Raw genomic sequence first — 16,170 nt, 5'->3', positions numbered from 1 at the left:
TTGCAATGCTGTGTTATGGTATTTGAGAACACTTCCGTTACAATTCACTGATGATAGCTTAATAGAATTACATCACTCATTACTGAAAATTTATTTCCCTTTTATTGCTATCAAAAGAAATAACCAGTTCTGCTTATTGTGAAATGTGACAATAAAGAACAATTTTTTCTTTTCCCAAGGAAGAAAAAGAGAACAAAAGATAAAGAAAGTTTTGACAACCCATGGGAGGAAAAGGAAAGTAACATAATTTAGATAAAATTTAATGAAGGTCTGTGTGTCTGGCATGAGTTCCAAATTCTCGCTTGCACATGAGACAAAAGGGCCAAGTTGTTCACAGAGTCCAGTGTAGAAACAGCATTATAATACAAGGCCTAGAAACCTTGTTTGATATAATAGAAGCAAAGGATAGACCAGCCCATTACTTGATTTGAAATTGGTTATGGAAATTAATTCCGTATTCAGTACTCATGACTTTCACAAACTACTGGGAAACACACACTTGAATCTACCCGTTACAAATCACTGAAACGTTTTAAAGACAGTATGATCTGCTGTTTCTAGTAAAGCTGGTTAAAGTTTTCAAAGAACATGGAGGGGGGGACAGGGGGAAAGAGATGGTGCCTTTTTCAAAAACTTAAGTTTTTAATGGAAAAAAAGACAATTTTTACACTGAGAAAGCTGCCTGTAAAATATAAAAAAGCAGAAAAATTTTAACCATAAACATATCTTGTTTACTAATAATAACTAGAAATTTGGAAAAATATTAATGAATTTATTATTCAGTTTGTTTGTTGTTGCTGGGGGGTTTTTTGTTTGTTTTTAAGATGTAGAGGAGGGACTTCACATGAAAATTCAAGAATTTCACTTCATACGTTCCAAATAAACACATTCTGTAGTTCTAAGCCTAGACACATGAAAAGTATCACAGCACTTGCTGCAACAAAACAGGCTTAGAATTTTGCTTAAATAGTCTATAGATGCACATGAAGAGAATCATCTAGTTTTTGAAACTGCTGTCAAAAAACTCTGGAGGAAGAAGGCATTTTAGAGCTGTACTCTAGACACACTTAAGTGACCTTTCTTGTGTTTAAGCTTACTAAGACAAAACTAGTGAAGTCTTTACTTAGCTTGAAGAAAAATGGAAAAAGAGATGATGAACTGAAGGGAAGATGTTCAAGACAGTTTTACAAAACCTATTTGGCTCCCACTACAGGTGCTTACAAAGGCTAGCAAAACCATACGCATTAAAGGCTGCTAAAATTCTGCATGTGTTTTGTTCTCTTAAAAAAATATATGGAGTAGTCTCTTCATGTAGTCTCTACGGTGATTGAGAATTATTTTTAAAACGGGACACAGACTGAGACATTTCCCCAGCTGTAAAATAAGCATGCTATACCATTCTAAATAAAACATCTTTAAAAATGCATGCTGTTGCCAGCTTCCGATGCGATACAGAAGTGTGTATGTTTCTTCGAGCGTGTGATTTTTGTGAATGCATTTGCCTTAGCAGTCACTTACACCAAGCAACACTTAGTCACCTACTTCCCCCTAAACAGCATTCATGATAGGATACACGTACCAATGAACAGCACAGAAGAAAATTTATACCTAGGTAGCCAAACACTTTTTATCTAAACTTTTATTATCTCACAGCCCTCCCCATTCTTGAACACACTTATACAATGAGAGTGGGGACATTTCTGCACCTTCAAAAGCAAACTACAAAAAAGCTGGCACATAGCATCACTTCCCATTTTGCACCTGTTCTTATCATCTGCTCCTGAATGTTTTTTGGTGCTTGTTCCTCTCTCCATACATATACTCCACAGGCATTCCTCCACTCAGCATATTGCCCAACTTCCTTTTTCCATCTCCCTCAAACACTCCTATCACTGGTAGCTGGAATCTCCAGTACTGCATCCTATTTTGGATCGGAAGCAGCTATACTAGCTTGCTTTGCCAATTTGTCTACCTTTGTGTGATGCATGCAAACCTTCTCAAGCCCCCAAAGGACAGAAAGTAACAGCGCAGCTGGAAATCAAGCAGAGCTGGCTCCACAGATTCATTCACCAACCAAGAAGTGTCTGTAGCATACAGACCAGTTTGAGAACTGCTATAATCAAACACATCTTCTGTAGACAAATGGCTTTTTTCTCTTACCTATAAACTTTGGGAAAGGGAGTAAGACAGAAAAGTAAGGGTGTGGTCTTTCTCACCTGATCCGTATAATTTCCTATTATCTGATTTTGCTTGGAAGCGCCTAATCAGATCTGGCGAAACCCGATGCTCCAAATAGAATGGGTTGTACACGTCATAGCGGGGCCATTGGTACATGCCGTGCAGTTCTGCTTTCCGGTCACCAAGTGAGGCTCTGGCAGATTCTGCAGAGCACAAGTAAACATCAAATGCAAGAGTTCCAGACAGAACACATGCTGCCTGGCTTCATAAGGCAGGCAGAGTGCCTTCAGGGCAAAGGACAAAATATTTCAGTATTATCTACTTTGGGGGGAAAAAAAAAAAGTAAAGAAAACACACATACACATTATGTCAGATTTCCACAGTGTGCTAGCAAACACTGGAATTAAATTGGCCATAAAAAGCTATGCATACCCTTCCTTGAAGTTCCACAATAAATGTCTAACTATTTAATATACAGAAGGCTCCAAAGATAGACAGCAAGACAGAAATTAACATGAAAAGTAGGGCCATGTGTACAGAAAACCTCTGACTTATTTGGCTACCTACCCCTGGGACATTCTCACTCAGCTAACAGATCCCAGACCTTCAGGAGGGTCTTGTATGGAAAGATAATGCAACTTATGACTGCAGTCTCCTTGTCATCCAATTTCCATAGGAAGTCTGTCAGTGGTAAAATCACTGGTCCAAAATGACTTGAATTGTTGGCTGAGGCACAAGTAGACAAATCTGAGAATGCTTGAATCCCAGCCCTTTACTCAGCCCATTACAGCACAGCTGCTCTATTTTTCTTTCCTTTATTTATAATCATTTCAGAAAAAACATGCATGTCTTGGTCAGCAGAACAGTAAAGAACACTGCTGTAGTGCTTCATTTTGTCTGTCTGGAGTGAAAATAAGCCACATGTAATAGTACAGTAGAGAACAGGGATGGGGTGACCTGGACTCTGCCAAGCTCTGACATTTCCTTCCTTCATTTCACCTCCCCGGACTTGAACCTATCTGTTAAAAAGTTCTTTACCCCATTGTAAAGTGCCTTCAATTCTGCAAGTCTATTGCACCATAAGAGGCAAACTATTATTGATGTAAAATCCTTTCCTCCAGGTGTTAGTAGAGTAAGTAAAAAAGAGTAACTAAAACAGTGAGATGGAGCATGAGAGATGATAAAGCAAGAATTCAAGTATCATGGGCTTGAGCGTGATGTAAATTAGGATGAATGCTAGAAGTGAGGCCATAAAGAACTGCTACACAGCAGATGACGGAAAAGCCAGTGTTCCAGACCAGGAGCACACTTCTTCCTGCTAGCTTACTTCTGTGAGAGCATGAGACATGCTACAGTGAGTATTGAAAAGAAAGGCTGCCAGAACTCAATTGCTTTCAGAAGGGATGCCAAGAGCTAACACTGAACATGTCCTGTTTCACTAAAGGAAAATGGTCAGACATGGACAGAAAATGGAGTGGTACTGAGAGTAGAACTTGGACTTCTACAGATATTTAACAACGGTCTAAGAAACAAATACTCTAAATACATTTTTTGAATATGCTGGTGCTTTGGCTAATGTGAAGAAGGAATGACAGCACACTTCACTGTATTTAGTAAATCTCCCTAAAAAGTAAACTTTGCATTTTTAAACACAAATTTAATGAGGCTTAAAAAATAAGTATTTATATTTAGAAAGAGAAATGGAAGTTGCCTACTTGACATAAGAGCCACTTTTCAAATATTTGTTCAAGAATTTAAAATATTTGCTCAAGAGAGACAATTATGAAGAGTCAGGTCATCCTGCCAGAAGATCTACCGGCTTTATAGCTTAAGGGCCACACTGTTCACCAGGTCCTTCAAAAATTATGATGAAGCAGAATTCCCAATGAAGACAAGTCACTGGTTTATAAGTCACTGACTGTTAAGATTGTGTAGAACAGCATGAATAAAGAAAACATTTATCTAAATGTTGTTAAACACATCTTCCTTCTCCCTGGAAAACACTTGTGCTTCAGAGTCCTTGATGGACTTGTCTGTACAGTATCTTGAGGATGAGGTAGGACAAAGCAAGGCAGAGCATGAACCCAGACCTAGTAAGAAAGGGGATTACCAGAATCATGTCCTGCATTTCCATACCTTGTCCAAGTATGGACTTACAAGAACTAGCTACTGAAGTAGCAGGCAAGTGGGGAGGCTGAAGGAGATCAGGCTCAGAGATGAGGAAGGCCTCACATGTTCTATCTCCAGCTATTAGGTTGCCTGTCCATGTCTGGTGAGGCAGACATCACAAATGAAGCCCACTAAAAAGATTGGGCACAGAATGGCCAATCTATACCAAAAAGCTCTGCTAGGCTGATTAGCTTGGCTCTGGTGCCAGTGTCACAAGCAGGGGTGGGCGAGGGTGAGGAGGAAGTTTGGTAATAGGCATGCAGGAGGAGGAAAGAAGCAACAGCAAGGACCTAGGGAGAAGAGAAGAAGGGTGGGAGTAAAACCACACAAACACAAAAAAGCTAGGTAGTACTGCATTAGTTATTATGCAATATGTGGTTGACTTTTTTCAGTTATTAAGGTTTCCACTCTTAGAAAAGAAATACCATCACATGGGACTAAAAGCATATTACCAGCTTATCACGTCCTTGAGGCAAAGCAACTCCAGAGAAAACAACCATTCAGCTATGTCCCTGTGCCAAAATTTTCTGGTACCTAATTCTAGGCATCTCCTGGCAGGACCAAGAGCCTAGCAATAGCATATGCCCTGTAACTCATGTTACCGGGCCACGCTCCTATTCTTTTAAAATGCCACTGTGCCTAAATTGCATCTACATCATTTTGGCGGTCTAAGCATGGGACTAACTGGCAGAGGTTGAAGCACAAAATTGTTGTGAAGCAAAGAATCACAGTATCATGCGCAACCTTATACCACTGAGATCTGTGACCCCTGGCCTCCCAAAGAGCAGCAAAAATATCAGGAATAGTAGGGGCAAAAAATTCTGCAATGTAGTAGCACATGCTATCTATTGGCAAAATCTGAAAAGGAAGATATGTTAGCATGTTAAAACGTATCAGTACATTAAACATGAAAGCCAGACCACCCTCCTTCTTTACTTGAGCGATCTGGACGCTGGGGCTGTGTTAGGTCTTTCCTTGCCTCCAATAGATTCTTTACTAAAGCTTCTGTTTCCTTCAAGTGTCTTCCATGGCTTTGAGTATGAGCACTGGTGTGCAATCCTCCCTTTCAGTTTTATTCATGCAACATCACAGAGATTCATAGTGAGATGACATCCTTCCCCAAAAATCTCTGGGTGTCCACAGAGAAAAGAAACAAGACCAGGCTTCTAGAAAAGTTCTGCAAACATATGTTTTCAGTAGGAATACTTGACAACTTTCAAGGAGTAGCAGAAGCTAAACAACTATTTCAGCTATGCTGTTTATATTTTACCTTGAATCCCTCCAGCGTGTGAGATACTAGGAAGGTTCTTCGGCTGTACATAAGCCAATTTGAATGGAGGGACCACAAATGGTACCTCCTGACCATCCAGGGGCAGTTTAGAAAGAAGATAATCCTCTGAACAGCCAACTTGACGCTTCACTGACACAGAAGACAATGGAGGCTTCTCTACAATAGTTGGCTTGCTTGCGGCTACTGCTTCAGATTCCTGCACCATGGAAACTGCTAAAAATAAAGAGCAAGAAAACCAGATGGTCCACATGTGCATTAAGTTTTGAACAATACTGTGAACAGATCTCTTTTATTTAATAGGATCTGTGCTTGGTACATTACTTAACAGCTGCTAGTATTCTGTTTTACCAGCATTCAGGACTAGCACCTGGAAAAGATATTCATCCTCATGACACCTGTACTGATCCAAACTCTTTGTTGCCCAAGCTTCTATATTTATAGCTACCTTGCTCTTAAGTGAATTTTTGCAAGAGATACGCTTGTTCTTCAAACAACTAAGACATCAAAAAAATCCTAACAGTCAATCCACAGGGAGTTTAAAAAAAAAAAAAAAAAAAGTGTTCACTCTTAGAGTTTGAAAGATATAAGACCTTTACACAATCTTAGGTAGAAAAGCTGGCTTTTCTGACAGCATCCTAGGCTGCAAGGAGCAGACTTCAGAGAAGTGTTATTTTTCAGTTACAGTTCCAATTCATAACACTAACAACCACATGTTCAATCTCCAAGTGGAGGTATGGAAAGAATTTTGGATGTTGTAAAAGAATTCAAGTTTATCAGGGATGATGCAGCCATTTTACTAATGGGAAGTCTCATCATTAATGAAGCCAGAAGAGCAAAACCCTTAGTCAATGTCAGAACTCACGATCATTTTTTTCTTTTTCCATGCAGAAACACCATTTACAGCAGTTTTTTATACATTCTGTTGCCATTGTTTTCAGTGTTGCAATTTGGAGGAGACCACAATCAAAGATCCAGTGTAGCTATCGAACCTGAAAAACACAATAAAACAAATGATAGTAGATGGGAATAACTGAAATCAAAATGAAATCAGTATTATCAGTTATTTAATACGTGATTTCTTATTGAACATAGTCCCAGGGTCAATGAGAAAGTTACTTCAGTCGTAAAAGGAAAAGAGCCATCAGATTTCTCTCACTGAGACAAATTATTTTTTATATAAAAGCACAAGGAAAGAGATAATAATTTTAACGTGCAGCATCCAAGTACTTTCAGTGACCCACTCAGGTCCCTGTCTTTCAGGAACACTAAAATTCTCCTCATATTTGTGTGTGCCACTGGGCTTTGGCATGTACTCAGCTTTACAGCTATTTTGATGTAGTCTTGTCAAGTCATTTGCAAGACGTGTTTTTAATTCTGTTTCCCTTGTTCATGTTTTTCTTACCCTCTTTCACTCATGTACTATTTTCACATACATCCATACGTGTTTACATTTTTTGTTCAACATGCTCCATGCTTTACATTTGAAAACACTCTTTATGTATGATGCCAAAATTGCCTTCTTTGAGGAGCTACTGCTTCCTCATAATTGTATACACATGAAACTGAAGACCTGTTTTATTATATAATTGTCTGCTATGCATACAGAAATAGAGCGCGCTGACTTCCAGCAAAATAAGAGGCATGTAATCTATTAAAGAATGAGAACAAGTCTATAACAGCTGGTTAACATTAAAAGAACTTTATGACAATACTAACTGGCCTCATTTAAATGTCTTTATTCATATCCTTATGTTCTCTTTTCAGAGGGACAGACAGCTGCGTTGCTTCTTGTCCAAAACTTTAGCTGTCTAAGCCTAGTCCTTTTACATGTACCTAAAGTACACAAGGTTCTTTGTAGAACATACCCAAGACATGATTCCAACTCCACAGAGGTTAGAAGACACCAAACAGAACATGAACATAAGCTGAAGGGATGGGGAAGACAACAAATAAGAGAAAGGGGGAAAGCACAAAGAGAAAGTGATAATTACACAAAAATGGACATGTTTGCTCAGTTATCTCAATCACAAGAAATTGCTGAAAGCTTCTGTGCTTTTGCAAAGTCACTGAGAGCACTTGGCTTCATGAGGAAGCCTTGAATTAACTTATCTTTAAAATACTAGTGTGAAATATACCGAAGGTTTATTATTACAACTATGTAACCATTCCAGAATTATTCTTAATCATGAACTATCACAAAGTACTGATTAGAAGGAAATTCTTAAAATATATTACCATTAGACTTAAACCTAAGTAAACCATTAGTCTACTGCAACAAGGACCTAAGGGAATATTTGGTTTAATACAATTTCTCTGAATAATTTTTTCTGGTTTTACCACTAAGTGACATTAATTATTTCCTCTAGTTTTACACTGCTCTTTGTGCTCAATAGACCAAAATGAACAAAATGTAAGTGACCCGAATATAAAAACCTCAGAAGTAGCCTGAATACTGGTACATGTTATTCTGGAAAACGGAACGCTACTGAAGAGATTACAGCATAGTCTCTAAACAGACAGGGCAGGGGTGCAATATCCTGCTTTAAAAGGGACACCATTACTCTGCACAGAATCCATCACTCCGTACTCATCCTGATCTCAAAATTGCCCATGAGCATAAATACAGTATGAGATCTGCTTCAAAAATCTTCAGAAGCGACACCACCGACTTCAGAACCTGGTCTGCATCTTTACAGAAGCACAAAAAGTAGCACAGGAATTTCTCTTTAAATTCTCCACGTTTCTAAGGATCAAATTTTCTCTGCTGCTCCTCCCTTAGAGGCACACTCGTGATAGCTAAGCCTGCTAGAATTCAAAGTTTACTTTAAGGTTCCCTTGCAGTGATTTTCCTTCCCAGCTGTTATCAGTACACAGCTGGAGTTAATATGCTTTACTCTTGTTCACCATGTTTAAACTGGGCTGAAACAGCTGCTTCGTTTGCTCTAAGCTTTGCAACAATGGTATCTAAGCCTCAGTGGCAGCTTGCACAGTCAAAACAGTCTTTTATCTCAAAACATCCAGACTGAATTTATTCGCTACTGCTGGTGAAGAAACCAAAATGTTAGTAACAGCCCTGCTTTTCAGCTACATAAAGTGGAAAAAATTCAGTTCATGGTAGTAATTTCTTTACCCAGAATTGTTTAGCTGGAACCATTAACGTGAGCAGATAAACAAGTGTAAATCATCTGTTACAAGCAGTTGGCTTTCCATCAAGTGGTTGAGTGCCTTACCTAGAAAGAAAGGGCTACATACGGGTATTGAGGATATAACAGTAATAATGCAATTCTACATCTTGTGTACTTCTATCATTAAAAAAAGGCCATGTTCTTCACAGTAAGACCAAGTAACCTGTGATAGTCTTTGACCATTATCTTTTCGTCCCCATTTATCAATATGCAAACATTCATACATTTTTTTTCTATCTGAAGACAAATACAAAGCAATTCAACACTACCTATTGTACAGAAGAGAGTACACTATTTACAGATTACTGTTTTGTAGGCAAGGTAATATCAGTAGCCAATGCCAAAGTATATAGACACATAGCTTAGAGTTTCCAATTCAGTTTCAGCTTAAATACGGTATTTTGAAAATAAAGTTCCAAGAGTAAGAGACTAGAACACTGTTTACACTTTTTTAAGCTTAAAAATGTAATGGTTTCAGTGACAAAATTTGCACTTGTGTTCCTAGACTTAGACCACAGCCACATTACAAAAAAATGAAAGCATTTGCTGAGGGACAAATCATCCAGATACAGTGCTCCCTCATTCTGTTTAGAGCACTTTGCTTTGTTCATGAAATCACAACATGGATGATCTCAAATTACTTTATTAAAGTTTTAATTCACTTAATTAAGCTACAGACATAAATACATTTTTGTTTGTTTAGTTCAGAAGAGCAATCCTGGCAGTGAATTAGATGGCTTGGCTCCCAGTTCATTTATTTTCTCGTATCTGTAATTCCCAAGTTGCCTACGGTTAGTTATACAGCTTTCACTACATGCAAAAGTTTTGTGTTAGCCATCTGGGACAGACAGAAATTTAGCAGGTTCTGTTGTGTATTTTATTAACTGAAAACAAACAAAAATCTTGTAGAAGATTAAAAAAGTATTTTATGATCTTGACAGAAGTTGACATTTCTATCAAAGATTAAACTTCTCCCACATGCCAGAACCTTTTGCTGGTGTCAGCTACCCCAAAATCCTCAGCATATCATTTAACAGTTGTTAAAAGGTTGTACTAACATGCAGTTGTCTGGGACTAAATTTACCAAATAAACCTGAACTGTAGAGACATTTGTTAGGTGCACCACCAAATTCCAAAGTAGTACTGACTTCCCAGCAATGCCATCCATCTTAACAAAAAGTTAGGACACATGACCCTATTGCTAAGTTTTGGGGTCCATTTTTGTTAGGCAATATGCATATGCCAAAGACATCCTCCATTTTGGAGATATTAGACTTAGAAAATGACAGGAGGAAAAGGAGAATTATCCCTGATTTTCAGACAAAAAACTGAGATAGAGAAATTAGATCACTTGCAGCAGCAGAGGGAACTGAACCCAGACCTTGTCACTGTCTCAAATTCTCTCTCTTTCTTGGTGTTTACTACCAATTTCAGTAAGCTTTTTCATTTCTCTCTTCCCAGTATCAAGCCAAAATAAGATAATCAAATATAACTCAGCAATAGTCCTTCCACACTAAGGCAGGAGGAGAGCCAAGGTTATTAGAACATCCTGGAAACAACAAAGCTTAAAAAACCAACCACACACATACACAGAGCCTAGAGAATTACAATCACTACTATTTTAATGGGTTTAGATGGAGAACATAAATTATCTTAATGATTTCCAGACTTCTCTGATAGAAATTTTGAATGAGCTAAAATCAGATAAACAGAGACTTCAAAAATCAAAGACTTCAGTTCCAGATGCCTCCAGAATGATTACAAGACAGAGATATTTGGAGAAGAAAGTAAATATTTTCAACAACTCATTAAATAAAAAGAACATGATAGAAAACGGATGATCGCTATATTAAATATTAAAAGCTGAAAGCAGTCTGAAATGTCAGGTCTTTGCTGCCTTATGATGAGAGGGCATGTTTTGCAACAAATTTGTAGGCTGATGTATTTTACTGCATGTAGTCACAGCACTGCTCCATAGGAGTTGATCAGGTAACACATTTAAAACTATGCAATAGACACAAAGGTGAAATAGCTGATCTCAAACTGGGAAACCTGGCTAAACCAGAGGTTTCCAACATAGTGAGATTTATTGCCAGCCATAAATGTATAAAACGCATTCTCAGATCTGCATTCCAGAATCACGTCATGGCAAAATTTCTAGTAGCAGTAAGCCCTCACAAAGTGGGAGGTGTAAAAGAAAATACCCGGAAACAGGGATGATCAGTTGTTATTAAGCATTTGGGACAGATCCTTGAATGACATATGTGTCTACAGGTCCAGTAGGCCCAGTAGAGCCACGATGCTTTGCAACATCTGAGGATCTGCCCTGTGGAGAAAGTGAGCTCAAGTTTGCCAGTTCACACCTCAGCCAAACTCCATGTTTATGCTACCTCTGTGCCTTTCTGCTTTTCAGATCCAGGAGATGCAGTCAATCCCAGTCATATAAAACTTTCAAAAAGCATAAAAATACCACCGCAGGTCTCCAGATGATTAACAAAAACACAGCACAGCAAAAGCTGCTTCTGCTGCAGGTCAGATGGATTCTCTTTTGACAGTGCAGATGCTGCAGAAGGTTTAAAACTTCCACGGCCAGCTGTTTTGTAGTTTTGTTTCTGGGGGAAAGCATCTGGAGCTGCGCACTGGTCTGAGCACAGCATTTCGTCTGAAGAGGGGTGGTTTGTGACCACTGCATCTCAAAACCAGTCAACACTAGTAAAACAGCTTAAAGGGTTTTGAGAAATTTGTCTCCAGGTACTTTGCTACTGCAGCAGCAAGGACAGCACAAGCACCCACCTACACACATAGTGCCACACACAGGCATACGCTTGCCAAGGCATAAAACCCACAGTTTAAAAAACAGGCCCTAGTTTTTTGGGGACTGTAGGCAGGTCTGATTTGTACCATCCACACAGGAGAGAGAGGCACTTCAAATGGGTCTGAGCATGTGAAAAGACAGAACACAACCTTTTGTTACTATTCATTATGAAACTAGGCAGTAGTAGGTTGTCTGAAGGAAGAGGAAAAAAAAGAAAAAGGGAAACACAAAAATGTCACGCCAACACACACCTACCAGGTGCATGATAAAGGTTCCTATCTATGCCTGTTGCAGGAGAACCCCACAACAGTGATATCTGCAGTAACTAGTGGGTGTGGGTGTGTGTACATACACCTTCCTTCTCTGTTTGTAACTGCAATTCAGGGAAAAGCATGAAAGCTCTGGAAATCTGCACACAGAGATTATTCCAGTTCTCCTGTCTTCCAGGGAAATGAAGAAAAGGTGAGGCTTTCCTTTCTTCTGTGCCTGGAAAGAGAAAGGGATTTCACCCTGAAAGCAGTGGATCACAAAGGAAATGCTGAAATAACACAACAGAGAAAGAGAAGTTATGAGAAAGCTTTTGAAGGACACAACCAGAAAGGCATTCTGGCAAGAGACATCTTACAAACAGTTTGACAGAAACACAATGAAGAGATGCAAAGCTCTGCCAGTGCAGCAAATAAATGAAGAAGTGTAATTACGTATTTAAAACTGAAAAAAAAGACTATGCATCATTAACCTAGTTTAGATGATGGGGATTTTATGATGGACTGTTGCACAGCTTTCCTGGGGCAAAGAGCCTAGTGGCATTGTTTGAGTGCTTACACAATTAAATCTGGTAACAGAAACAGATGGTAAAAAGTTGCTAGGAAAAGTGTCATGTTCCATGATGCAAACAAACCACTAACTGCCTAGGCACAGGAAGCACCTTCCCACGCTGGTAAATGATGGCTCAACAGCCCATGGGGGAAGCTTTACAGGTTCCTCTTGCTGATCCCAGAAACATGAAACTGAACTGAACAGACCACTAGGCTGAACCAGCACAGTCCTGTCCTGCAAACTCCTCTCATTCACTTACACTTTAGTAAAGCAGAATCTTACTTTTGAAGACCAGAAGGTCCATTATGCGCCCTTGTCCCACCCTCCTCAGTTACTGATACCACTGGATTTCAACCAGTAACTCCTGCACTACACTGACCAACTTCAGCAGGAAGACATTTGGGTTTTATTTCAGAAAATATTCCAATAGCTAATCACCTTTACTGTTAATATTTTAACTCTATTTCTAGTTTAATTTTTTTCCCTAGTTTGTATGTCTTTGCTATATTAAGTGTTAATTACCAGTAGTATCTCCTTTCTTCATTCATATCTTAAAAGATTAGGATCTAACCTTCTCTTATATTTCTCTTCAGTAAGCTAAGCAGACCAAAGCAAGCCATGCAGACAAGTTTACACCTGTAGGTTTTACACCATTCAAGTCTGTTTTGCATGGTTCTTCTCAAAACATTATCCAGCTTCTTTGACCAGTTTTATTCAGGCTCATACCACAACTGAACTATGCACCTCAGACTCAGCAATGTCACAGGATAATCTAAGGTGACAATATATTTCATTACTTAATACTTGCAAGGAGCATTGTTCTCATTCCCACAGCATTGTATTGAGATCCCAAACTGTTACAGGTCCACCATTGCCTCTTCATCCTCCTGACTATATTCTGAGCAAGTGGAGAAGAGGAGGAGGATGGGAACCTGCAGAGAACACCTCCACAGTCCCTCTGGTGACTGTGTGGCATTCAGGTAAGATATTGTTTGCTGGGCTCTCCTAGAGATAACAGTTGCACGTATAGTTTAAAACCCTAGTAATCAGTGGGAGTGCTCAATACTTCACTGCTATCAGCCAGGATGTGACAATTGTACAAAAATATTACTTATTCAGCTTTAGCAGGCTTCTCCTGAGGCAAAGAAAACCACCTCAGAAGTCAATTCTTAGCTGAGCTGTTGTCATAGCAGTAAAGGCAGAGCTCTCTGTCATCCCATGAGCTGCTTTATATGTTCTCCTGCCGAGGAGGTCTAGCTCTAACCGAACAAGGGCAGCAGCTTTGCCTGGAACAGCCATGTCTTCCAACATGCAGTTGTGAGAAACCATGCCGTGTTCCACTGTAACTTTCCCTTATCCCTCCAGCCTCTCTGCCCAGACAAAGATGATCTAATACATGTCTCCCTTCATGCAGGCCCTGAGCTGAACCCTACAGAAAGAGCACTTGTGCAATCTAGCTTGTGGTCTCCTTCAGCTCAGCAGCTGCTTCTTCCCAGGGCTCAACTGGAGGAGGCCAAATGGCCTTCAGCGCATCTGCACACGCAGCCCGGGCACAGACCACCAAACAGAGTACGTCACGAAGAAGAACTAATTGCTCTTGCCTACTTCCCTGAAGAAAAATAAAGCTGAGCAGGTGCGTGTGCTCGAGCTATTGTGCTACAGGGACAACTGCCTCTGCTTTCCAGGCACCCCCTGGAGAAGGGGAACAAGCCCTGGCACGATTACACAACCCAAAGTAGTCCTTCTGACATAGCCCCCAGGGACACCCTGACTCTGGCTTAGCATTATGCCTTGCACCTGCAGCCCTTAAATGCAGACTTAATCCAAGCCTGCCCCAGTATGCAGAAGATTAATAATATCATTTACAAGGGCCAAAAGAACAATTTTCATAAATCTGAGCCAATTCTTCTCATGCAAGATTTGTATTTGAATTAAGAAGGGAATATTATAAATCTATCCCACGATAAAGCTTAAAACTTGGGATTTTAATATGCTGAATCCCCTATGCTCTGGGCTGTAAAAGTGATAGAGATAGTGTTTCTTCCTAATGCTGCATTAGGCAAGTAACCAATTCATCCAATTACTGAACTGACAACACTGTTCCTGTGAACTGTAGATAAATTCACTGACTTGGACAAAGATGTACAATATGGTATGTATTGGGGCAGTAAACACAAAAGAATAAATCCATGATGTTGGACTGCAGATCATTTTGGACTCAGATGGAAAACAGCAAAGCAAGAGTTGAAGTCAGGACACCAGAAAACTTAAGAGACTGAAATCTCTGTAAAAAGAACTTGGCTTTTGATGAGAACATGGAAAGAATTCAACATAAGATAAGTCCTTCACTCTAAGCAGATTAGGAAAAAAATCATGACAATCAACGATGGTTACTTTATAATCTAAGTTAAAACTTAAGACTTTCTTTATGTATTCCGTGTCAGGTTTTAATCCAATTTTTTTTCTCCTTCTACAGTAATGCCAGGAAGCCACAAAAATAGAACCGTCAGCAGTCCCTCTATAGCCCTGATATCGAAGAGAACTGGAAACATCTGGATGCATTTTTCGACAGGACAGCCCAGAAGAAGGTATTTTAGGCAAGTGCATCTGCCTGTGCAGTGGAGTTCCCTAACGTGGCTAAACATGTCCAGCTTTGAAAAGAGGGCCCTTGGAAACCAACTCAATACAACACTGAAAGAAAGCACAGAATGGCATCCAGGACTCCTCAGCCTCTGCCATGACCACAGAGCCACACAGAAAACACGTGGATACACATATAATATCCAGACAGCTAATGAAAAATAGCTCCTCCTGTATATATGAAAAAAGAAGAAAACCCAAACAGTTTTGCATGGAAAAATACAGTTTCATTACCATTAAAATTATTTTAAGGGAAACCTGTTGACCCACAAGAGTCAAGATGGAATATTTCTTTTTTTATATATATATATATATGTACACACACATCTACTGCTTTATTTTTGGTGAAGCAGTTTTTTATTAGTTATTTTACATTAATTATTTAATAGTTATTTTACATATAATTATTATCTTGTTTCATGACAAAACCAAAAAACTTTAAATTACGGAGTTTCCACAGGATGAGGATTCCCTGTTCAGCAGTTCTGCTCCGCAGTGTCACTCTATAACCAGTTATGGCATTGTAGTGAGAGGAAGGAAATATGTAAATTGTATAAATGAAGGCTAAAAGACTATGGCTGAGATTAAGAAAGGCAACAGGTGACTGCAGTACATCTCATATATGAAAACAGATAAAATGAATTGCTCTAGAACAGGAAATGGGAACTGATCTTAATTAATTCAAATGCAAACCAGACTGGGAGTATGGCTCTGCAGGGCATGTGCACTGAGCTCAGGAAGCTGCCTAAACACACTTTAAAATAAAGTCCAGGAGGATCCCGTCTTTATCAGGTACAACTATTTATTACTTTTTGCTTTAAATCCACTCACACCAGGGGCCCACAACCAGTTTTAACAGCCCCAGCCTCTCAGAGAGCTGTACTCTCTGGAGTAGATGGCAGCTGCCCAGGCAGATGAATGGCAACCAGGCACTGCATAAAGGAGGTATTTTTAAAGAATTTTGCATAAACATTGGGAGAAACCAGCGGAAGTCAGAGCTGTCTCAATTTTATGGGAGCATCTAACATCCTAATTATTATTGGCCAAATGCTGCTACAACTATGGGGCAGAGT

At 39.4% G+C, this 16,170-nt stretch overlaps 1 protein-coding gene across 6 annotated transcripts in view; it reads right to left on the bottom strand.

Moving 5' to 3' along the window:
• Window positions 1-16,170, bottom strand: part of TC2N (tandem C2 domains, nuclear) — a 35,810-nt gene that overhangs the window by 11,229 nt on the left and 8,411 nt on the right. For 3 of the 6 annotated variants that reach the window (XM_075029951.1, XM_075029953.1, XM_075029954.1), the window contains exons 2-4: window positions 6,501-6,627; window positions 5,618-5,851; window positions 2,217-2,381 (exon numbers count right to left, since the gene is read on the bottom strand). In XM_075029951.1, coding sequence (XP_074886052.1) covers window positions 2,217-2,381; window positions 5,618-5,851; window positions 6,501-6,567 — 466 coding nt within the window. In that variant the 5' untranslated portion in view covers window positions 6,568-6,627. Of the gene's footprint in view, window positions 1-2,216; window positions 2,382-5,617; window positions 5,852-6,496; window positions 6,780-16,170 lie in introns of those variants that run through there. The other 3 variants (XM_075029956.1, XM_075029957.1, XM_075029955.1) reach the window with 3 other exon arrangements.

This window comes from Buteo buteo, chromosome 6, assembly GCF_964188355.1.
Source record: "Buteo buteo chromosome 6, bButBut1.hap1.1, whole genome shotgun sequence".
Lineage (NCBI taxonomy): Eukaryota > Metazoa > Chordata > Aves > Accipitriformes > Accipitridae > Buteo > Buteo buteo.
Note: the sequence above shows the minus strand (reverse complement) of the source record. Positions and strands in the feature narration are given on the sequence as shown.